This window comes from Telopea speciosissima, chromosome 7 (assembly GCF_018873765.1).
Source record: "Telopea speciosissima isolate NSW1024214 ecotype Mountain lineage chromosome 7, Tspe_v1, whole genome shotgun sequence".
Lineage (NCBI taxonomy): Eukaryota > Viridiplantae > Streptophyta > Magnoliopsida > Proteales > Proteaceae > Telopea > Telopea speciosissima.
In genome coordinates, this window is record NC_057922.1 from 48,973,863 (window position 1) to 48,998,302 (window position 24,440).

At 39.9% G+C, this 24,440-nt stretch overlaps 1 protein-coding gene across 1 annotated transcript in view; it reads left to right on the forward strand.

The window, feature by feature from the left end:
- Positions 1-24,440, forward strand: part of LOC122667514 (fatty acid amide hydrolase-like) — a 61,877-nt gene that overhangs the window by 17,684 nt on the left and 19,753 nt on the right. Inside the window, exons 8-23 of the mRNA XM_043863795.1 lie at positions 304-491; positions 727-856; positions 1,072-1,149; positions 1,248-1,395; positions 1,558-1,670; positions 3,141-3,216; positions 3,327-3,398; positions 5,492-5,543; positions 5,907-5,978; positions 6,124-6,204; positions 6,475-6,578; positions 6,671-6,763; positions 19,989-20,057; positions 20,919-20,983; positions 21,118-21,179; positions 21,280-21,375. Coding sequence (XP_043719730.1) covers positions 304-491; positions 727-856; positions 1,072-1,149; positions 1,248-1,395; positions 1,558-1,670; positions 3,141-3,216; positions 3,327-3,398; positions 5,492-5,543; positions 5,907-5,978; positions 6,124-6,204; positions 6,475-6,578; positions 6,671-6,763; positions 19,989-20,057; positions 20,919-20,983; positions 21,118-21,179; positions 21,280-21,375 — 1,499 coding nt within the window. The remainder of the gene's footprint in view (positions 1-303; positions 492-726; positions 857-1,071; positions 1,150-1,247; positions 1,396-1,557; positions 1,671-3,140; positions 3,217-3,326; positions 3,399-5,491; positions 5,544-5,906; positions 5,979-6,123; positions 6,205-6,474; positions 6,579-6,670; positions 6,764-19,988; positions 20,058-20,918; positions 20,984-21,117; positions 21,180-21,279; positions 21,376-24,440) is intronic.

Below are 24,440 nucleotides of genomic sequence, written 5' to 3' on the forward strand. Positions count from 1 at the left end.
TTTACTTCATGAAATGCAACTCCTAACACTTTTTATTTGGGTTAATTATTTGTGACTTGTGTCATCTCCTGTTGAAAACATTCTTCCTCGGTGGTCTTCGACATTGATAATTTTGAGCTGCTATATTGTTTAGCTTTAAAAAATTCTAGTATGGCTTCGCAAATATTAATGCATTTTTTTTCCTGTTCTTTTTTTGCTTCGCATTGTGTTTCATATGTTTATTATTACATTCTTTGTCTGTAATTCAAAATAAACACATCATCTTCGGCTGATGATTTATCTGACATAAGATGATTATGGCAGACCATAACCTGAAGGAAGTTAAATCAATATCATGTGATTCATCTCCACCTGAGAAAGTTCAACAAGCATTGGAATGCCTTCCTCCATGTTCAGAAATTGTAGGAAATACTTCATGTCCCAGTTTCCAGCGTTGGACAATACTAGATTATTCAAGAGCCTATATTTCAGGAGAAATAACCCCACTGATGGTATATCATTTTAGGAAATGGAATTTTTTTACTTATGATGGTTTTCCATTCATATATTACTTTGTTTAGTTTTAGCTCGCACTCTGAAAATGTTTTCGAAACTTCAAAATGCATATTACATGAGAAGGATTTTAAATTGGTATGAAATTTTAATTGTTTTGGCTGTTTGGAAAATTCAAAATTTTAGTTACATAGAATTATATTTTTTACTCTCTCTTAATTTGCCTTTGGGCAGGTTGCAAAACGGCTTTTAGATTCTGTGCATGAATCTTCCAACCCTTCTTTGCAAATGTCATTCTTTATAAATCAAAATGCTGAAGATATTTTAAAGCAAGCTGCTGAATCAACCCATCGATATGAAAGAGGTACTTTTCGAAAACATAAAGATTCCTCCTTTTTCCCCTTTTTGGGAGCAGAATTTCTAGGCACACACGTATGGAGAGTTTTACTAGATAAGTTATTTTTATTATCAAATAAATTTATACTTTTAGTTAGGCAATTCAAATGTTAGATTAACATTAATCTGTTCATTTCAGTTTTCACTACTAATTTTGTTAATACTCCTCATGGTCTCCTCCAGGTGAACCAATTTCAGTTCTGGATGGGGTCCACATTGCTGTTAAAGATGAAATAGATTGTTTGCCTTATCCAACTACTGGTACTTCCTTATGTGGTTTCCAGTTTCAGAGCTCTTCTTAAACTAGCTTGAGGCAACTTCATCTCTTCATTATTTTCTAACTTGGATGATGGTTCCAGGAGGTACAAAATGGTTGCACAAAGTAAGAGCTTGTGTCAATGATGCATGTTGTGTCAAGCGCCTAAGGTCATGTGGTGCTATACTTGTTGGAAAAACCAACATGCATGAGCTTGGTGCTGGAGCAAGTGGGATCAACCCACATTATGGGTAAGAACAAGAAACCCTATTTTTAGGTATTGAATGTAATGTAACTTTTTATGGTCTTCTATATCATTATTTTTTGCCTTCATCATGTTGAGCTAGAAAGGTTGAAAGGTCAATGACCAAATAATATGTTGGTATTGGATGAGCATTTTCAATTTATTGCAGCGCTACTAGAAATCCTTGTGATATTAGCAAAGTCTCTGGAGGCTCTTCTAGTGGATCTGCTACAGTTGTGTCGGCAGGACTCTGTCCTGTTTCCCTTGGCGTTGATGGGGGAGGTAAACTAGTTCTTTGCTTTTTTATTAATCCCGATTCTTTGTACAGTTCTCAACTAGGATTTATTACTTCCATTGTTTCCTTTAGAAGTGAAACCATATAAACTTACTTTTGGAAATGCTCCAGTCATGGTTAAAAGGTTTTATGAAGGATTTCTGATTTGTTTATTAAACTGGTTCTACTAGATGAACAGATTTGGATTGTGAGAGTAGTGTGTGTTGGCAGGGTGCTTTGTCAACAAGCTCACTTCTCTTCTAGCATCAGCCAATCAACACTAGGAGGTCACATTTGGTCAACAGGGACAAGACCTTTGAGATTTTTTTTTAGAAGGAGCCAAGGAATTCGAATGATGGAGAGATGCCATAAAACTTAATTTTTTGCGCTGTAAATAGTTGATAGGTGTAAGGATGCCTGATAAATCTGTGGACTCTAAGAGGTTTGTTACCTTGAAGTTTGGAAGTGGAACTGTGGAGGAAGTGAAGAATAATGCTAGTGAAAAGTAGTTGGTCCTCTTTAGGACATTTCCTTGCCATTTTGTTAGCCTTTTGGAAGGAAAGAGCAAGTGTTTGGCTTGAGGAGATATAGATTTTGGGTGAGATCTGATGACCAATATCTTGAATCGAGTTTTGTGAAAATGCTTCACTAAAACTGTGGGATAAAATGTTTATCATTATACCAAAGTTCTCCTACCAGAAATTAAACAGCCTTAAATGAACACAATCCAAATTCAATACACAAGGGTCTGTGCCTCTGTGGACCCAATTTACAGGCCTGAAAAAGGTGAAAGGTTTTTCACAATGGCCCACCAAAATATAGTCATCAACAAATGTAATGGACAAATCTTTTGGTTGATAGAGAGAGCAAAAATTCCACTATCCCATTCCAACGATACACCTTTTGAGTAAATTTTTTAGGTAGCTTGAGAATAAGGAGTTCAAGGACTTGCTCGAGAGACATTTCCAGAAGAATTATGAAAGCAACCTCTGAATTTGGATAGGAAAAAATCAATTGCCAAATGGATTTTGGCTTTTTGTAGACACCATTGTGATGCTATAAAAGGAGATTGACAAGGCCCTTTTCGTTGAGGGACCAGTCGAGAGTTTTAAGAGTCCTTAAGACATGGGTATTCTAAGAGGCATTCTAGGAATGTACTCCATGGAGAAAATTATATGATGTTATTCTGGACAGTGAGAGAATGCTAGCAACTCTGCCTTTAAAGATGATCTTGAAATTCGTTTCTCATTTCCATTTTGATGGTGGCCCAAACTGTTCTATAGGAGTAACCTGTAAATGGAGCCAACATTTTACTACAATAATCTAAAATTATCGGGTCTAACTTAAGCAGTAGTAAGAATTAAGTTCTTCGACAAATCCTACTTTGATCCTTAGTGGTACTTGTACTTATTTTTTTTTAATATATAATTACCATTACTAGCAATTTTCTTTTGCAATCAAGTATACAACTTGTTTAGGTTCTGTACGGGTGCCTGCTGCTCTATGTGGTGTTGTTGGTTTTAAACCGACATTCGGATGTGTATCTCACTCGGGGTGAGTAATAACTCATATGGAACTCCATCTTTTGTAGAATCTATACTTGTTCCCTTGAACTGAATAGATTCCTGCGAAATTCTAAAATTTGTTTTCTTTGTGATCTTCAGTGTTCTTCCTTTCAACTGGACAGTAGGAACAGTTGGAATACTATCAGCCACAGTTGAGGATGCGTTTATTGTGTGAGTGTCCTTTCTTTGTTGAACTTGATTTAATCTTTGCTTTGAAAATTAGACAGGACCAGACAAGCCAACCCTGTTTAAGAGGAACTACACCTATACTGGTGAATCCTATGTACACTATACTTTATCGTTAAGAAGAGAAAAATAAGGGTTTTACCTTATACTTAATTGATAAGTCTGATAAATACAATCAAAATCTTATAAAATGATTAGAAAGATGCTTAAATTCAATACTTTCTGTCCTACTGAATTTGACACCTATTACCATGGGTGCAAGGATTGGCGATCAGATCAAGATTTACTAGACCTTTTGTGTTAAAATCTAATTGGGAAAAAAATTGCATTTATAACTGTAATTGGGTTGGTCTAAGGATGGCAATTTTCAGTGTGCAGTCTACCTGCACGAACCCATCCAATTAATAAACAGGCTGTTATTGGTTTTAGCCGCACAATTTTAAATGGGCTGGGTTCGGGCATAGGGTGACCTGACGGGCCATTGCAACCCATCTCAGCCTGCTCGAACACACTTGATGTTGCCTGTTAGGAGTGTAAATATCCAACCCAAAAGCTCCAATTATTGGGTGGAGAGACTCACAGGTATATGAGCAATGGAAGGCCTTAGGGGTAAGCAATGTAGGGCTATTCCCCCAACAAGGATATTATTAGGTGTTTGCTTCCCATCTCAAAGCTCCGTCATCCTTGTCCTGTTTCTTCTCCTTTCTTTTCTTCTTTCTATAGTTCTTTTTGTAGTTCCCTTCTCACTTTCTCTTTATTTTTCTCCCTTTTTTTTTTTTTTTCTTTTCACCGTTGCGGATTGAGTGCTGTACATCAGTCCATTAGCCTTCATTCAGCAATGGAAAAGTATTAGGAATGTTAATGTTAAGGAACACTGTTCCATCCACTACCCTGTTAATGTTAAGGAACACTGTTCCATCTACTACCCTCCAACAACCACCTACCATATTTACTTTCCTCTGTACATTATCTTGATCTATATATAGGTCATCTCTTGTATAACGATACACATAATATATACATATACAAAGATTCATTCTTCTAACATGGTATCAGAGCAGCTTTGAATCTGGTTATTGGCGATTTGCAACCCTCCGGCGTTTTGGAACCTCTCCGTCATCAGCACTTCATCCTTTGTGCACATCAGCTCTTGAGGTCCTGCACTCCTGTTGTTGCAGCACAATCACCAACACCCCGCTGCCCTGCAAGTAGTGAGCTCTTATTGCACATAGCACCAGTGCCCAGCACACCAGCGCCATCGCTCCACCATTGCCTTTGTTGCAGCTACCGTTAACTAAACACGGTCTCTGTTCCGAAGAATTGTGAATCCTCTTTTCTTGGTTTTTTTTTCTCCTCAAAACCATGTCATTACATCTTTGATTTCATTTCTGCAATCGCCAAAACACGCCAACCAGCAGCTGCAACTTCACCGCTGCACCCCTAGTCATTCCAAACAACACCGCTGCCAACCTATCTTGCCCATCGAACCACCTCTGAGCATCAAACCACTGCACCTGCAGAACCTTCTCGCTGCCCAACGGCTGACATCTTCACCAAAGCTCATCTCCCAGGACGTTTTGGCACTCTTGTTTTCCAAACTCAAGTTGGGATCAACTTTTCCCCATTGAGTTTGAGGGGGGATGTTAATGTTTTGGAACACTGTTCCATCCACTACCCTGTTAATGTTAAGGAACACTGTTCTATCTACTACCCTCCAACAACCACTTACCATATTTACTTTCCTCTGTACATTATCTTGATCTATATATAGGTCATCTCTTGTATAACGATACACACAATATATACATATACAAAGATTCATTCTTCTAACAAGGAAAAAGAGATTCCTTTCTAGATGGGGCATCCTGATCCTGCCCAGTCATATGTGGGTTGGGTTCAGGCCGACTTACCCCGGCCAATTTAATGACTGAGAGGGGTTGGGCCCTCAGGGTTTGAGCAGGGCCCAACCCCTATCTCAACCAAACAGAAGTCCCATTGCCACCTCTAGGCTGATCCAACCTGCAATTCTCAGTCCCATTAACTATTTAAGGTTGTATAATATCATTTCCTATTTTCAGATATGCAGCTATCAGTGGGGACATCCCATCAAATAAACCGACTACTTCATTGGTGAGCTACTATATTTTCATATCATCCATAAATTTTCCTTCATTTAGAAGTTGAGTTTTTTATTTTACCACACTGTAAAATTCATAAGTTTCTTCTGTGGTAAAATAGATTTCTTACTTTTCTTATTCACAGAATACTCACACATGCACACACATAATATAATATTGTTTTGCTAAACTTTGCAACTACATCCATCTTATTTTTGCTTTGTCAGTGCTTTACTTGCTACATTAATGGGGAAAAGGGACTTCTCAAACTTTAATAAATCGAGTTATACCTATACCATCATAGTCTTTCATGATGAACACCTATACTTAGTCACCACTAACTTTTTTCCTTTTTATTTCTTGAATGACATACCAGCCCAAATTAAATTTTCCATTGCTGAAGTCAACTAACTCTATCCTCAATGTTAAAATGGCGAAATATGGAGAGGTTTGTATTCTATTTCTCAATTGCCTACCTACATAGAAATGATGACACGTTGATGCTACAACAATCTGATATTCGTTAATCATGTTTAGTTATTATTATATTTCCAAAATTAAACTAATTGCGTTGCTCTCTCTGGATTAAATAGTGGTTTAATGATTGCATTGATGACATTAAAAAATGCTGTTACCAAACTCTGGATCAGCTTCGTGAGCATTACGGATGGGAGGTATTATTCAATGGTCATCTTTCTAGTTAGCCATACGGCCTTTTGGAGTCATTTTATTCTTTCCCCAACTACAAAAAAAAAGGGTAAAATGCAGTTCTTTTCAAATGTAATTTAAGAGGTTGACATAGCACTTAGATGATCACATTACTGTGTTGGTTGCAACCACATGATGCATTTCTAATTTGGCTGAGGCTACTTAGGTCTCATTACTGTATTGGTTACAACCACATGATGCTTCTTCAATTTGGCTAAGGCTTTGTTGTTTGTTAGACCATAGAGGTGACCATACCAGAGATAGAAGTGATGCGCCTGGCACATTATGTAACAATGGGGTCTGAGTGTAATGCTGCGATTAGATCTCATCTAGGGAAGATGTATGTTGTCTCCAGCATTCTCATTATCTTACTTGCCTAGAAAAAAGTTGACCTACTCTCACTGCTAATATAATGCACTCCCAATAAACTAGGGCAACTTCAGAGTTGGGGTGTGATGCAAGGTTAGCACTTTCCATATATGGATCCTTTAGCAGCAAAGAGTATTTGACTGCCCAGAGATTGAGGTAAATCTTACTGCCTTGTTTTATGTATTCATGTATTGAGGAATAATCTCACTATCTGCAGCTACAATGATGGCATAGTACTTTTTTTCTTTTCACTATAGTCTTTCTATTTATAAACTATAAATCTTATCTAGGTCAATTTGGAACATTAACTGTGTTCATAACCATCGCTTTGAAAAACGTGTACTGCCAATCAAGAATTTGGAACCGAATGTACATTACCATCCAATGTACTAATGATTCCTTTAGGCATATTCACTATATTCATTGCCTATTAAATTATTATGCATGACTATTGATGTCTAGCAAATGGTGGACCATCATCTCCTTGAGGGAAACATGAAGAAAAGCCACAAACTAATTTAAAATAACCGCAAGCGTACGGGTCAATCGTAGCTACGGGTCGAACACGAGGAGGTCAACCTTGAATAAATTTCCACTTTTAATTAACGCGAAGTGTACAACTTACCAAATATGGAAACAACCTATATATAGAAACTACCAATTATGAAAACTAGCAAATATAGAAGCAACTAAATTACCAAAGATAACAAATTAAAAATAGAAACTAGGGCAGCCACTAAGGTAATGGATGAATTAAAAATAAGAAAGTCACTTGAGAATGAATTCCACCATGAGAATTAGGGCAGATCAATGACTAGCATATTAGGGCAAAGCATGCATACGGCCTAAGTCTATAAGATATGCGGCACGGCTCATATACGGCTAACATATCCTATGAAAACAGTGCTCATACAACATACAATGTAAACAAAAAAAATACATGAACCTAATGGTGTCACAATGGATACGGCTAACGAACATGTATATAGTTCCCCTTGGAATGACATACAAGCTGTGGGCGGTCATCCATCGTAAGTCCAATATTGATCATGTCCATTAATCACATAGACAATGCTAGCCATCAATTCTTCCTTCTCTCATGGTTTCACCCACTCCCAAAAGGAGAGGTTTAGCTAGCCATGAAAGCAATGAAGAGGGAAGAAAGGATTGATGGAGAAAAAGACATAGAAATTATTAAAACTAAAATTTATAAGAAGAAGAACTTAGCTGATTCGAATAACTCCAATGAAGATGATTCCGTCACTTGAATCCCATCACTTGAAGCCGCATCCAATATTGAAGAACAAATTACCAAAGTGTATAATGAAGATTACACATATGATTGAAGGGATGGGGAAATAAAATTTATCCTAACAATGATTCTAAAAAATAAAATTACATATGATAACCTAATTACATAAGATCTAAAAAAACTCAAAAGAAAAGGAAGATGAGAGAATCGGGAATGGGAAGAGAGAGTTATCTAAAACTTCAATTAAAACCAAAAAGTTGAAGGAAAAACGAATTGGAAGCTTGCTGTTCATTACATGAAAGAGAAATAAGAACGAAGACCAATAGAAGAAACATAAAAATCCCAAAAAAACAAAGCTCTCCGAGAAGAGGGCGCTTGCTGTTCTTATATGCCCATCGTGCTCTGGTGATGTCCTCTCTACCGTTCTTCTTTTACAAAGGAAGTGAACTCCCAATTGGAAACTACTAAAACCGTGGTTGATTACCTTCCAATTCAACTCCTAAAATCCATGTGAGAATGAGAGAGAGAGATTTTTAATTCTCAATCTACAACGTGTTATCATATGAGAGAGAGTGAGAGATTTCTTTCTTTTTATTTTTATTTTTTATTTTCTATTCCTTCATCATAAATAACTTCACTAAAATTCATTATTGGGCTATATCTTTGTATCCACGAGCCCGATGGAACCAGCCCGAGAATTAAAGTTGCACCGTTTTGAATTCCGGACGATATGAGCCCAATATCCGCTATTTTCCGAAAGATTCTCAATTTACCAAAATTACCCTTATGCCCCTATGCTTGATTTTACTCTCTTCTTCTTCTTCTTGTTCTCTTAACTCGGATCGACTTGCTCGGTCTTCAGCTCCTGTCTTCATTGAATCTTCTTCTTTTCAGCTCCTTTAGCTTTATTACTCCACTTCTATTAAAATTATCCTAAAACCAGAAAACACAGAAAATACCTCGAGTAGCTCCGTAAAATGTGAGTAAAATGCATGCTTATGACCATAAGATTTCACACATTATCGTGCTCATCAGATTCCCCACACTTAGACTTTGCTCGTCCTCGAGTAAAGCAAAAAGACAAACTAACCTAGAATACAAAAAGAACCTAACTCACTTTCGTAGGAATCACGGTTGCACTTAGCACGTGCAACAAGCCTTTAAACCCCTAGGTTACCCCTAGTGGACGAGTTGTGTCTCGTGAGTGTTTGCAGTGAATATACACACAAAATTCAATTTGTAAATCCATACTATGGCCAAGATAAAGAATGCAGCCCCAAGATAATTTACTTTGAGATTTTCTAGATGTTCCCCCACACTTGAACTTTATTATCCCACTCTGAGTTGGAGAACTGTCATACATCTAACTTAGAGAGGTTTGGGGTAGGGTGAGTCACACTGTTTTTCCTTGAGAGTAGATCGAGTAGGTCATCTAGGCTACAAAAGATTTCAGCTCGGAACCTTGGTAGAACCTTTAAACACATACACAATTTCAATTTCATTTTGATTTTACTTGCCATATTTTTCTAAGTATTGAACTCAAATGTCCCTCCACTACAATTGGCTTGAATGACATGCAAGGCTTGCACCAGACACCCAAGTTACTAAGTAGTGTTGGAATAGATTCTCAGTGCATATATCATTTGATTGCCACATTGTGGCTTTAGACATTGATGCAGTATGAGTTCAAACTTCTTTTTTTTTTTTTTTCCAGCACACATTACTCCAATCCGTGCAATGTCTTGACTTCTTAAGCTTTCTAGGTGGCTCTTGTAGCGAGCTTTAGGCCAATTACTCTCAAACCAGACAGCTTTAAGGAATTAGGTGTAAAACACCCCTCGGGCTTACTTACTCAAACCAAATAGGCTACAAGCCAAGACTGGATCAAAGAGTAAATAAATTTTTTTTCTTGGCAATTAGCTATATCATGCAAGTATATCATGGTTCAACCTTAACACCTAGCCAAAACTCGTGTCAACAGGATGACTAACAAAATCAGCTCTCTCAGTAGACAGTGTACTTTCAAAGAATTTAAAATCCCTTTGATCGGTATATTTCAATTCCCTCCTCAGTGCGGAATTTTCTATTACTTCAAAGTGTAGGGTATTTTGGATGCTCTCAAAGTCTTTCAGAAAAGTAAACTAAAGAGGCTATACACTCGCTCTCAAACCAAAGTAAAGACTACAATTCAATGAAATCCCCCATACTTAAATGATGCGGTGTCCTCAATGCATGAAAAAAATAAAAATAAGGACAAAGAAGAGGGGCGTGACGGATATGATCATGGTGGCTCAAAATAAGGAGGTGCATGGAAATCCATGACCTCGTAAGAATGTGGTGAAGAAAGTGGCATGAGAGAGGAATTAAAAGATGTGCTAGAGATTGTAGAGTGTGTACCCTTACCTGGATCAAATATTACAGAGCCTCCATTGTGTTGTTACCCTTATCTTCTATTTTCTATCTTCTTCACCTCAATCGAGCCACACCCCTCCTATTACTTGTGATTGAGATTTGCTGCTGCTGCTGCTGCTGCTGCATCTGAGAAGAACCAAAAGACAATTCAACTAAGTGCTGGAGATGCTGTTAATGAACAGAGACCAGAAATCCCATCTCGACTCTGCCGGCTGCAACTCTTTACTCCATCGAGGGTGATACTTGGGAAACTGTTCCAGATCTCTAAGAAGACCACTCGATCCCTGTCTTGGACCCTGTTGCTGGCTGGATTGATCTGCAGCACCTACCTGCTATTTTGGTGTTTACCTTTTAATTCTGATTTGCTTCTATTATTGATGATCTGCTGCAACTATTATCGATCCTACTGTAGAGTGGTTCTTTGTTGAATCCCTCCTCCATTATGGACATACATGAGGGGGTAATGGCACAACTAGGTGAGGCATCTACATCATATTTTGTTAAGGGTAAGGGTTATGACTAGATTATGACTAGTATGCTAAGATAAGGTCTTTGACTCAGCCCTACCTAGCATTCCTTAATTGTAATTTGTTGTAATCGTAAATCCTCTCTATAAATAAGAATGGCGTCTGTCATTCTAGACAAGCCAAATCATTCTCTTATTTTCTCATTCTCAACTTGGTATCAAGGCCCAATACATTGGGTATTTTCTTTTTTCTTTTTTAAAAAAAATCCACCATTAGTGGGATCAAACACTCCACCAATCGGGGCTTTGGCCTCTCTTTTCTGGCCAAGCAGGTTAGACTAAACAAGTAAACATGCTCTTATGCAAGTCGCACCATGCCTGACCATACTAACCGCCGGCTAACTCCGCTAACCTTCTGGCCCTATGGCCCTTTGATGCAGGTCCAAGCAGCAGCAAGAAGAAGAGACAGCCCTAAGCTTAGGGCCGATTGAGGAGCCTTAGTTTTTATTCTATGCTTAGCTTCTTTTGTAAACTTAAATTGAACCAGGTTCAATCTTTGGTTCAATTGAACGAGGGTCAACCTTTGGTTCAATTTAAGTGATTCACTCCTATTGGCTAGGAGTTAACCTATTTCTATTGGTCCTTAGAGGACCTTGTATTCCTATTGGTCCTTAGAGGATCATTTTAGCTTGTATTAGGGTTTGGGCCTTTGGCCATCTTATTAATAGCTTAGAGAATCGTGCAAGACTCCCCACTTTTGGTTGTTGTAAAAATCTGTTTCAGCTTTGCTGCCAAGCTCCCTTTGTGAGTGTTCCTTGAGAGTTACTTCAAGAAGGCCTCGTGGATCTCAAGGTGAAGGAATCGGTGGACTCCGATTGACTCTTTGCATCTGTTCAGATCGGGAGGTCTTGTTTAAGCTCATCTTTAAGCTGCTGTCTTGCACTCTTTGCAAATCAGTAAGTGTTTACAGTTTTTCTGCAATTTCTTTCTTAAGATTCAACTTCTGTCCATCACTTCCAGCCACCAGAATCCTTTCATCTCTCAACCACAGCTCCTTCATATCAACCCTTCCATTCAATCCTAACTTCTGTCCCATTTCCTTCCCCAAAATCACCACCTTCTCCTTCCCCAAAATCACTACCTCACCTTCTCCTTCCCCAAAATCGCCAGCTTCTCCAACCCCAAAACCCTAGATTTCCACTCGGCCATTTCCAACCACCCAAACATCACCCAACCTTGGCCGAGTGCTGTTCTCAGCCTTTGGGAAACTCGATCCAAACCTTGCATCAAACCCTCCATTAAAAGTCCTAAAATCTTCATGTTCTTCCTCAAAACCTAAAATCCGAAACCCTAATTTTCTGATTTTTTAATTTCTTATCCAAATCATTCCAAATCTGGTTTATTAGCCTCCCCTACACCTGTCCTGCTTTTCTACATAAAAATCAACCCCCAATTCCCCAATCCTAACCCTACTCTTGACAAATTTCCCCAAATCAGCCCCTCCAAACCAGTAGCTTAGCAGATCTAGTTTTACATGGCTCCTAATAGACCCCTTGTCTATCTAGGACTACATTACCCTTCACCACCAATCGTTCATTGCAAGCTACTTCCAATCTGGCTCTAGCGCACCTGCTGGCCCTTGCCAATCACCGCCAGCTCCTGCTGGCCTTGCCGATCACCGCCAGCTCACTGCTGGCCTCACCAATCACTACCAATTCCCTTTTGGCCTCGCTAATCACCGTCAGGATCCAACGTCCTCTTCCCTGGCCTTGCACCCTAGTACTTGGCCTCACCAACCCCTACTACGCCTTATAGGCCTCATTCCTAGTCCTTCCGCATTCCACCAGGCCCTCATGGCCCTCTGCCGTATATCATTGCCAGGACCTTTAGGCCCTTCCATCTCTCGCCAGGACCATCTTGCCTCCCGTGATCACCGCCTGCCTCTTGTGCTTATCGTCAGCCCTCTCTTGGCCCTTGCGACCACCGCCAGACACTTGTCTGGTCATATCGTTTTTTCACCCATGAGTACTCCCAGTACCATTCCTGCTATTTCTTCCATATTATGCCCTTATTATTTGTTACCAGTCAGGCAGTCACTTCTTTCTACTTGTATGGACCCAGTGACTTTATAACAGAGATTAATAATAGTGGCATCTCCACAAATTGGGCTGAGGGTTATGTGGGGAGTCGCTTTGAGACTCCTGGCCATAACCCTGCCCTCCAGCCGAGTCATACAAAAGTAAATGGGACCAATTATCTTACATGGTTTAGTTAAGTGGAGAGTGAAGATCCACGTGGGCAACCCCATTTAGTTGGGCTATGATGTTGTGATGCTGGTGTTAATACACTCCTTTCTCAAGGCCTGAGGCTCAGTTATGATGCGGTTCATTGCTAATTCAGGTCGATGCCCTAGAGTTTGTGTCATTGTTGTGTGCTCCTTCCCTATTTTTTTATATTATAAATTTTTGTTTCTTCTGGGATCCATGTAGTCAACCCCATTTAGTTGTAATAAGGCTGAGTTAATGTTGTTGTTGTTGTGTTCCAGGGCTTATCCTTTAGTATTCAGGGAAATAATTATTGGGATATCCGACTGGTGACGTCCCCATGTCTATTGAGGCCACTGCTAAAAGAACTTGGACAGCCAATGATGCCCTAGTTATGTCCTTTCTCCTCAATCTATGGAGCCTACAATCTGCCTAAGCTTTGTTCTATTGAATTTTGCAAAAAAATTATGTGATGCAGTTAAGAAACTTATGCACAGAATAGTAATTATGCACAAATCTATGAGCTCCATAGACAAGTTTGTGAGACTATTCAAAATGATTTGTCCCCCACTGCTTATTACTCTATTCTTAATATTCTTTGGCCACAATTGTTTTTCTACCATCTTGTTCCCATGGCTTGTACCACTGATGCTAGCACTTTTCAAAAGGAGCGTGAGATCGAACGAGTATATGATTTTCTTACTGGCATGAATCCGGAGTGTGATTAGATCCGCGTTCAGGTTCTTAGCCAAGATACATTTCCTACTTTGCTCCAGGCCTCTAATTTAGTTCAACATGAAGAACGACACTGCTCTGTAATGATGTGTTTCCGTTCCTACTTGCTCTACTCTTGTTACTACTCCTGCAAGCATGTAGCATCTGGTGCTATGCATAACCCTCCTACAAAAGAATCAGGGAAGTGTGGCTATTGTGACAGGCCCCGCCACACTTGTGAGACATGTTGGAAGCTTCATGGTCGTCCTTAAGGAGGATGTGGTGTGAAACAAGGCACTGTATGCTCCCATGTGCATCTCTTTAAGATTGCCGACAATGCTCAACCATCTATCCCAGCCTCACCTTTGGCTCCTTCCACTGCACTTGCTTCTCACCTTGCCCAATCAGGTACTTTTCATGTTTCTTCTAGTTCTAGTCACTCATGGCTTCTTGATTCAGGAGCTTCCGACTGTCCTTGATTTTTAAACCTCTATTAACCTTCTTCCGGACCACTCTCTTGCCTCCTATCTTCCTCCAAGGGTGTTTGCTTGTGTTTGTTTTGCTTTCAACTCCTTCTCCTCTAGGTCTAAGCTCGTTCCAAGAGCTGTCCGTTGTATCTTCCTTGGCTTCATGGTTTCGTTCAGACCTTCCTTGTTCGGATAAGGGCAAGCAAGGTATGAGGTATCGGTATCGGGTATCGTATCAGAAGGGTGATTTTAAGAGATGTACAGTATCGTATCGGAGAGATGCAAGTTACACTTTTGATTATATATAAAAGATACGGTTTCTTACAAGTACTAATACCAATTTTTTTAGGTATTGTATCGGTACCTTAAAAATAAGATACGTATCGGTTAGTATCGATGGATACAAAAGGATACTTTAAACCATGAGGACAAGGCTCAAGTTACAGATGGTATCCTTATCGTCCATTTCTGGCAAAGGTTTTATTGATTGTTGCCCTACTATATCCATGTCCTCTGTTCTCCATGTTATTAACCTCTATGCTAATTACTTATGATTTATCGTCTCACAGTCAAACTAAGTTGTTGTATCTTGTTTTACTCCACTCACTGTGTTTTTCAAGATCTGGTGACGGCCCAACAGGGGCAACGATTGGATATGGTAGGATATGTGATGGGTTATACTATCTAGATCCGCATCTCACTACTATGCCTTTTAAGGTCTTTGCTCATATTTCGGACAGATAGTTCTCTTCAACAGCTACATCAATGGCACCACCCGTCTTGGTCATCCCTTAGTCCATACTTTGGGTTTATCGTTTGCTTCTGTAAAACAATGTAGTCCGGACAAGTTTGTTTATGATACTTGAGAGTTAGCAAAACGTACGCATTCGTCTTATTCCCCAAATATAAAGAGAAGTGATGTTCCTTTTTCTATTATTAACTCTAATGTTTGGGGAACCTCTCGCACTGCCGCTCGGGGTGCTTTCAGATGGTTTGTTTACTGTATTGATAATTGCACTCATCTAATCTAGGTTTATCTCCTCTGTACGAAATTCGAGGCTTTTACTTGCTTTTGCTCCTTCATGCCATGATACAGACACAATTCAATTCCCAACTTCAGATTTTCCAAAGTTATAATGGTTCAGAATATATTGACAACAGCTTTTGTCAATATCTAGATGAGCATAGTATCATATTTCAAACATCTTGTGTTCGTACCCTGGAACAAAATGGTAATCCTATGCGGAAGAATCACCATTATGTTGAGATTACCCGCTCTCTATTATTCACCATGAATATTCTCAAATTTTTTTTTGGGGGTGGGGGGGGGGGAGATGTTGTCCTAACTACGGCCTATCTCATCAACAGGGTACTTTCAACTGTCCTTGATTTGTAAACCTCTATTAGCCTTCTTCCGGACCACTCTCTTGCCTCCTATCTTCCTCCAAGGGTGTTTGCTTGTGTTTGTTTTGCTTTCAACTCCTTCTCCTCTAGGTCTAAGCTCGTTCCAAGAGCTGTCCGTTGTATCTTCCTTGGCTATTCTTCCTCTCAAAAGGGTTACAAGTGTTATCATCCTCCTCCTGATGCTTCTTTGTCATCATGGATGTTACCTTCCATGAATCTAAGTCCTACTTCCAGTCATCTCTTGAGGGAGAGGATTATGGCAGAGATTCCTTCTGCAGAAACTCTTCCTAGTCCTTTTGTCATTGACAATGTTGGTATTGAGAGGGAGAAGACAATAGGAGATTGTAGTAACTAGTAAGGGGGAGAATGTTGACACTCCAAAATTGCTCACATACTCACAGAAGAAGATGCAGACAAGTCAGCCCACTACCGACCTAACATGTCAATTGGTATTTCATTATCCACCTCTTCCATCTCAGTGAGGTAATAAGGATCCTCCTATTGATGCTGATGACACTAATGTTCCTATTGCTATTAGGAAAGGAGTTAGAGCATACACTAAAGATCCTATTTCTAACTTTGTTTCTTATGAGTCTTTGTCTCCATCCTATCAGGCCTTTGTTTCTTCTCTATCCTTTTTGTCTATTTTGCAGAATTGGAAAGACGTTATATCTGATCCTAAGTGGAAAGAAGCTGTGGTGGAGGAAATGCAAGCTCTTAGGAAAAATGGCATGTGAGAGCTTGTTCTATCCTAACAGGAAAACGACCAATAGGATGTAAATGGGTGTTCACTGTAATACAGAAGGCAGATGGCATTGTTGAAAGATATAAAACCAAGCTGGTTGCAAAGGGCTTCACCCAGATTTACGGTATCGACTATCAAGATACATTTGCTCCTGTGGACAAGATAAACTTAGTTCGAGCTCTCCTATCATGTGCTACTAATCTTTAGGTGGAGCCTTCAACAGTTGGATGTCAAAAATGCTTTCCTCTATGGAGATCTTGAAGAAGAGCTTTACATCAACATCTCTCTAGGCTTTGCATCTACATCTACAACCGGTAAAGTGTGCAAGTTAAGGAAATTACTCTATGGCCTTAAGTAGTTACTAAGGGCTTGGTTTGGCCGGTTCCTGAAGGCAATGTAGAAGTTCAGATACAAACAAAGTCATGTTGATCACACTTATTCTAAGGCAGACCCCAAGCTATATATTTAGAATGAATAGAAAACAATACATGGACAGAATTGTCCCTAACTACGCCGACATGGTTGTACATATCATAAAAGCAATAAAAGTCCAGAATACCCCCACGGTATTCTAGCCCATACAATCCAACAGAAATAGAAGGAGTACCTCTCACATTACCCTTACCAGAGACGGAAGAAAGGGAACCATCAGCAATCCTTACCTTATCTCGGCCAGAGCAAATGGAGTAGGAATCATAATACTGTGACATACCAGTCATGAGATCAGAGGCTCCAGAGTCAATAATCCAGATGGGTGCAGTAGAAGAACAGACGAGACCTACAGAGCTGAGGCAGAAGTAGCTGACCCTACAGAGGTAGAACCAGTAGCTGACCCTCCAAGGTGAGACATCAGCCGGCGGAGGGCTGCAATATCATCTTGTGAAATGGATCAGAAGCAGGCTAGGGTTCAGATGTCTCAGACTCAGATGTCACAAAGTATGCCCTAGCCCCCCCTCGCTTGCCTCCACGGGTCCTAGATGAACCACCACGCATACCAGGGGGCTGCTCATGAAAATCCCAACGCCTGTCCTTGGTGTGTCCCAGCTTTCCATAGTGATCACATTTAAATTTCTCACGATGATCTCCACGAGTTGGCCCTTGGCCTTACCCGCCACTTTTGCAGTCTCTGTGGGAACTAGAAACAAGACAGGTCTCTCTGTTGATGGTGCAATATCCATAGTTGTTTTCCTGGTTTTCTCACTTTGCAAGTAACTACATACTTCATCCAAGGATGGAAAGGGAGACCTCCCTAGGATCTGTAAACGAATGGGCTCATACTCTAGATTGAGCCCACCAAGTAGAGAAAAAAATCCTTAACTTCTTGATTCTTGTAAACCTTAGCTTCATCCTCAGAGTTGGACAATCGAAGATACCTGTAGTGATCATATTCCTGCCACAGGCTGACAATAATGTTGTAGTAGTCAGAGATGCTCCTATCACCCTGCTTCATATTAGTGACCTTTTGGTGGATTTGGTACACCTTTGCATAGCCACCAACTCGATCAAAGGTCCGAACCATACTGTCCCACATCTCCTTAGCAGTTTCCTTGTCCATAAACCTCCTACTAATTTCAGGTTTCATGGAGAAAACCAACCATGTCATGACTGTGGAGTTCTTAGTCTCCCACTTCAGATATCCTGGATCAGTAATGGCAGGCTCCTTAATAGATCCAGTAATATACCCCAACTTTCCCCTACTTCACAGGGATATCTTCACAGAACGGGACCAATCCAAGTAGTTGGTATTGTCCAATTTCACAATAGAGATTTGGGTGTTGGGGTTATCAAAGGAGGCCATCATTTGGGAACCACTACTCGGGCTGCTAGCTGTAGTTGGTCCATTGACCTCAAAATCTTGCCCAGACATAGTAGACAGTAGACACAATATGCAGACACTTCAACAGTCAAGCTAGTGTGCTGCTCAACTGGGGAGTATACTCAACCCAAATAAAGGAGGTAAACTAGTACCCAAATGGTTCTAAATCAACCAAATCAACTAGGCTGGTGCAAAGCCTAAAAACACTGCAGGCATACAGAGACCAAAAACTTGCATAACCCAAATCAAATCCTTCTAACGCCCAAAGAACTTGAGTTCATAACACCCAACCAGTGGAACAAGGTGTAAACATTCCATTCTCAGCAACAAACAACCATCCAATGCATCAATCTTCAAAACAAAGAGTCAAACAAGGAGCAGAAACAGAGCAGCTGATACCTGTACAGAAGGAAAAGAGAGAGCACTACTCTCCAATCTTCCCCCTTCAAGGACCAGGCTTTTAGGGCTTCATTAAGCACTCAAATGCGACTCAAACAAGCCTGGTTTCAAGGCAAACCAGTCTGCCAAAGGCAGAATCGAAGTTCAAACAACCCATGGCTGGCGGAAAAAAACTGGGTTATCTTCAAGGTCTTCACAGCAGCTTTCAGCCAAGCAGCATTCTTCTCAACAACCGAGAGGTTAGGGTCTGATAGAGGATCTCTAGGCGATTCAAATGCACTAGGTCTCATTCACAAAGATGGAGGGATGAAGGAGAATCGAACAGAACACTCCACAAGCTGGCGGTAGCTAGGTATGCATCTTTTCAAGCTTCAATCCACTTCAGCAGCTCCTAACATCAATCCATATGGATTTGGTTTGAAGAATACAACTCCAAGAATGTAATATATGTAGTATTTCACATCGTACAGCCTCTAATGGAACCCTTTACCTTTCTAGGGTTCCAAAGAAAGGTGAAGACAGCAAAAAAGTTCAATCGACTCTCAAACCAGATTTTCTAGCTCTGATACCAAGTTAAATCTTCTAATGGATCGATTCTAGTGAGATATCAAAGGGTTAACAGCTAGGAGTAAGAGAAGAAGAAGAAGAGAAGAAGAGAAGAAGAGAATACAAGAGGAGAAGAGAATGGGAGAATAATCGGTTATGTGTGTTTAGTGATTCTCAACACACATATTAACTTCATTAATCATTTCTAAGAATTACATAGACCTCCCTAGGGAGGTAAATAGAAATAAAGAAGAAATAACATAAATACTACTTAGCCATGTCTAATAATAAGACAATGACAGAACAACCCTTATACAACCATTCTAATAACTCAAACAAATTTATCCTATGTCCATGAATCTATATTAAAAGCAATCTGATCGCTCCACATATAGTTCTAATGCTTTGAAAAAAGTCACTTTTTGTATGGTACTAAGTGTAGTAAAGGTACCACTAAAAATACAAAGGGTCCACATGGTTGAGATATGCTCTCAAACTTAACATGGTCTATCCAAGTTGTTCCTTATCTCTCCAATGGTTAGATGATGGAATGAGAAATCCACATGGCAAAAACAAGCCGTTTCAACTGGAATCCCTCCCAACTGTACTACGGTTGGCAACATTTTCCCTTGGATCTTTTTTTTTGTAAAATTCTGCACACCAAAAAAAAAAAAAAAAAACTTGAGATTATTACATTTTATGATTGTGATCTTAATATCTTCGAGTGTCATATCACCTATTTCAATAATACACTTTTATTACACTCAGTTTCTCAACATGTCTTCTAGAAACAGATGTCTAATGTGGCATTCATAATCAGATTGCAGAATATGATTTATAAGATTTCTAAAACATTTCCCACAGTGATGAAATTCCTTTTCTCAATTTATATACAGGAACCGACACATGGAATTTCACAAGTGCATTCTTGAGAGAGCAGATGTCATTGTCACACCTACTACAGGGTATTTAATTATGATCTGAATGCTTCATGTGTTTTGGTAACAAAATGTTGTCTGTTTTATCCACTGTTTCAAAACCAGGCTAGGACCAACTAAATGATCTGGCAGAGTTGAAAACCAGTGCTCTCAGCAGTTTGGCTCCCCTGCCAATCTTGAAGAACTCCAGCATTTCAGACACATATTTGCAATTTCCTGATTTTCTTAATAATCAAATATTGAATACAACAACAACAACAGCAACAGCTCAACCGTATCCCAACTAAATGGGGTTGGCTACATGGATTCTTGCTCTCCAATCAGCTCTATTTGAGGTTATACTTGATACAAGACCTAAGCTATACATGTCTTTCCTCACCACTTATCCTAAGGTCATTTTAGGTCTGCCCCTGGCTCTTTTAGTTCCTTCAATCTGAATCAGATCACTCCTCCATATTAGAGCATCCAAAGGCTTCCGTTGAACATGACCATGCCACCTCAAACAACTTTCTCGTAGCTTATCATGTATCAGGCCTACTCCCAAACCAGCTCTTCTTTATAAAATTATTTTAATCCAAGGCCTCATGTCCGATAGGGTTGATCAACACTGTTGCCTTGCCAATCCAGGCTTCTGGCAGATTTACTCCAATACTTTATCTGGCCAGACTCTTTCCTATAACATTGTTTGTTTATAAAAAAAATTCTAGTTCTTGCCAGGTTCATTACATAGTTGATCAGATAGCTAGATATGAACCCTTAAACCAGTTTTAATCTCTGCTGGTTCTGGTTAATATCAGAATGCAGACCAAGAAAATTCCCAAACCAGCTCTTCTTTATGTGTGTGTGAAAATTCTTGCTTATGAGCAACCTTTACAATTGTCTTAACAGCATAACTGCATACCCAATTGTTGAACAATCTGTGAACTACGGTGACTTTGATTACAAAAATGCAGGTAAGCAACACTTAGTGATACTTTGACCGCTCTTAATTTTTAGTGAGGATGTGAGATTTTCAAGCTTTGTTTTCACTAATAGCTGCAAAAAAGGGTACAATATTGAAATTTTGACATCTGTGTCATTATTTCAGCTGCACTAGTACGGTACCAGATAGCAGGGAATTTTCTTGGTTTGCCTGCAGTGACTGTTCCGGTAAATTATCATTTACGTATGTTATCTGTTAATGATTTGTAGCTGAAAATGGTTTAGGTAAATCCTTGTTATATATAACAACCAAAATTGTTTTTCATAGGTTGGATATGACAAGATGGGGATGCCTATTGGCCTTCAGTTTATTGGGAAACCATGGTCAGAGCCAACCTTGATCCGTATAGCTCTAGCAGTGCAGGTACATAATCATATCACTTCTCCCAAAGCGTTAACCTGCGGAAGCTTACAGATTTTCATCTATGAAATCTTCTTGCTCTGAATATTTTCACATATTTAATGCTTAACCGATGCATATTTTATTATTCAGCATAAAATAAATTTACAAGATTGACCCTTGGTTTTAGTGAACCAACAACATGGTTCTGATGGGCAATATGGGATTGTGATGTGGCTTACTTAACAAATAGTTGTTACCTAAGTCATTATCCCCCTTTTTTTTTTGTTTTTGATTGGCAGAGCAAATAAAAATTTATTAATTAAAATGAAAAGGAATAGGATGTACAAGGATTAGATTATGTTAGAAGGTGTGAACAATTTACATCCCAAACTGAAAACAGAACAGATGAAATGAACAATAGTACCACCTTATTAAAATATCCTACTTTTTTTATTGGGTGAATAAAAAAATTCATTACCACAGAGGAAAGAAAGAAATACAGCAGCCCTCAAATTAGGAGGGAGAGGAAAAGACAAAAACAAAAAAGCAAAGGAGCCAAAAGACTCAAACAGGGGAGTTAGATGCTCGAAAGAGATAGAGGAAAGACCCTAGGATACAACAATAAGCCTGTTCCTTGGGGTATCAATACAACTGGAGGGAGCAGCCGAACTAAGTTTGGCCTTAATTTCAAAATAAATGGAATCCCAAATCTGTTGATGAGATCGAGATTTGGTAGTCCATTTCCGGATATTGCATTCCATCCAAATTTGATTGATGACTGCACAAAAATCCAGCTTTCCAACTGTGTCGTAGAGGGAGTGGCCACCAAAAGTCATATCAACCCAAATCCATTCTCTGTCAAAAGGAAGAATCCTACGATTTCTTAGCCAGCATTTTGCAAGGATGTCTTTCCATACAGAGGAGGAGAAAGGGCATGCAAAGAAAAGGTGGTTGGAATCCTCAACCGCATTCCAACAAAGACCACAGCTGAGGGGGACCGCAATGTGCCGATGTCGAAGAAAGGTATGCGTTGGAAGGCAGTTTGAGAAAACTCTCCAGGCTGTAAAACAATGACGGGGAATATGGTGCTTGAACCAAACAAGATTCCTCCAATGGGCTAATAAACCCCGAGTACGAATAAGATCCCAAGCATCTTTAGAGCTAAAGGAGCCCGAAGAATTCAGCCGCCAAGAAACACAATCTCCTCTATGGTGGGGTATCCTTGTAATAGGAGGCAAGATACTCCAAACATTATTAAGCACAGGGCTGGAGGAGGACGGTGGAGCCCAGCCAGCCAGAGCAAGAATATCATCCACCAAAGAGCTTCGAGTAAGCCCAGAACCATAGATAGTTCTAGGGCTGACCCGATGGAGAGGGATTCCCATAAGGTGCCAATGATCGAGCCATAGAGAAGTGGAGTTCCCGTCACCAATGCAAGTGTGGATCCAAGGACAGTTGTGCGGATGGCAAGGATCTGGTGCCAAACCCAAGAAGCATCGGATGAGGTAGAGACCGTCCAAATAGAATCCGAGCGGAGAAGCCCAGAATAAATCCAATCAACCCAAATACTCCTCTTTTAGCTGAGTTCACATCCTTAACTCTTCCAATAACCAAACCTCCTTCCTCCAAAGGAAGACAAATTGATGCCCAACTAATGGGATGAAGAAACCTTAAAGAGTCGGAGCCTTTCCAGAGGAAGGAGGACATAAGGGATTCCAAGGACTTGATGGTGGAGTGAGGAAGCCCATAATTTGATGAGTACCAAGCGTCCCACAAAGGACAGAAGCTTGCCTTTCCAAATTTGAAGTCGTTTCCTGATGAGATCCAGCATAAGAGTACAATGATGAGCAGAGAGTCTAGCCGGGATCAAAGCTAAGCCCAAGTACTTGACCTGAAGCTGACCAATAGGGAACCCACATTTTTCCATCAAAGCAGCTTTTTCCAATTCAGTAACCTCAGCTAAAAAAAGAAGGGACTTTGTTGGGTTGATTTGCAGGCCCAAAAGGTCTTGAAATTTGTAAGCAGTACATAATAGACTCAAAGGAAGTGATGGAAGCCTTGGAGAAAATCATAAGGTCATCTGCGAAAGCCAAGTGGAAGAGCTTGAGGGCTTTACACTTAGGAGAGATGAGCTTGTTAGATTTTAGGTTAGGAAAGTGGTTATGAAGAGGAGAAGAAGTTAGAGGAGGAAGAGGAAGAGAGGAGAGGAAGAAGGAGACAAGGAGAAGGAAGAGAAACTATTTCGGTGGTAATTGTTGTGTGTTAGAGAGGACTCTCTCCACACCTATATTACTTCATTAATAGAAATAAGAATAATACATACACCTCCCTAGGGAGGTAAAAGATAAGAAACGTAAAAAAAAAGAAAATACACAATGGGGCAACTAGACAAAAGGCTAGTTCCCAAACTACCCTTATCACATAACTTCTAACAACTCTAACACTCCCCCTCAAGCTGGAGAATAAATGTCATGCATTCCCAGCTTGCATAGGAGAGTACCAAACTGAATAGAGGTAAGAGCCTTGGTGAAGATATCCGCTAATTGATCACCAATCTTCACAAAAGGAGTACAAATGTAGCCTGAGTCTATCTTCTCCTTGATGAAGTGTCGATCCACTTCAATATGCTTGGTCCTATCATGTTGCACTGGATTGTGGGCAATACTGATGGCTGCCTTGTTATCACAATAGAGTCTTATAGGGTCTTCAGTGCCAAATCCCAGTTCCTGAACAAGTCTTTTCAACCATATGAGTTCACACACTCCATGAGCCATAGCTCTAAATTCTGCCTTAGCACTGGATCTGGCTACAATATGCTGTTTTTTGCTTCTCCCTGTAACCAAATTACCTCCCACAAAGGTACAATAGCCGGAGGTAGATCTCTTGTCTATAATGGACCCAGCCCAATCGGCATCGGTGAAACCTTCCACTCTCAAGTGATTGTGCCTTGCATACAACAGTCCTTTCCCTAAGAAGACTTCAAATATCTGAGAATACGATACATAGCATCCAAGTGGCTACTCTTGGGGGCATGCATGAATTGACTCACCACTCCTACTGCATAAGAGATATCTGGTTGTGTCATA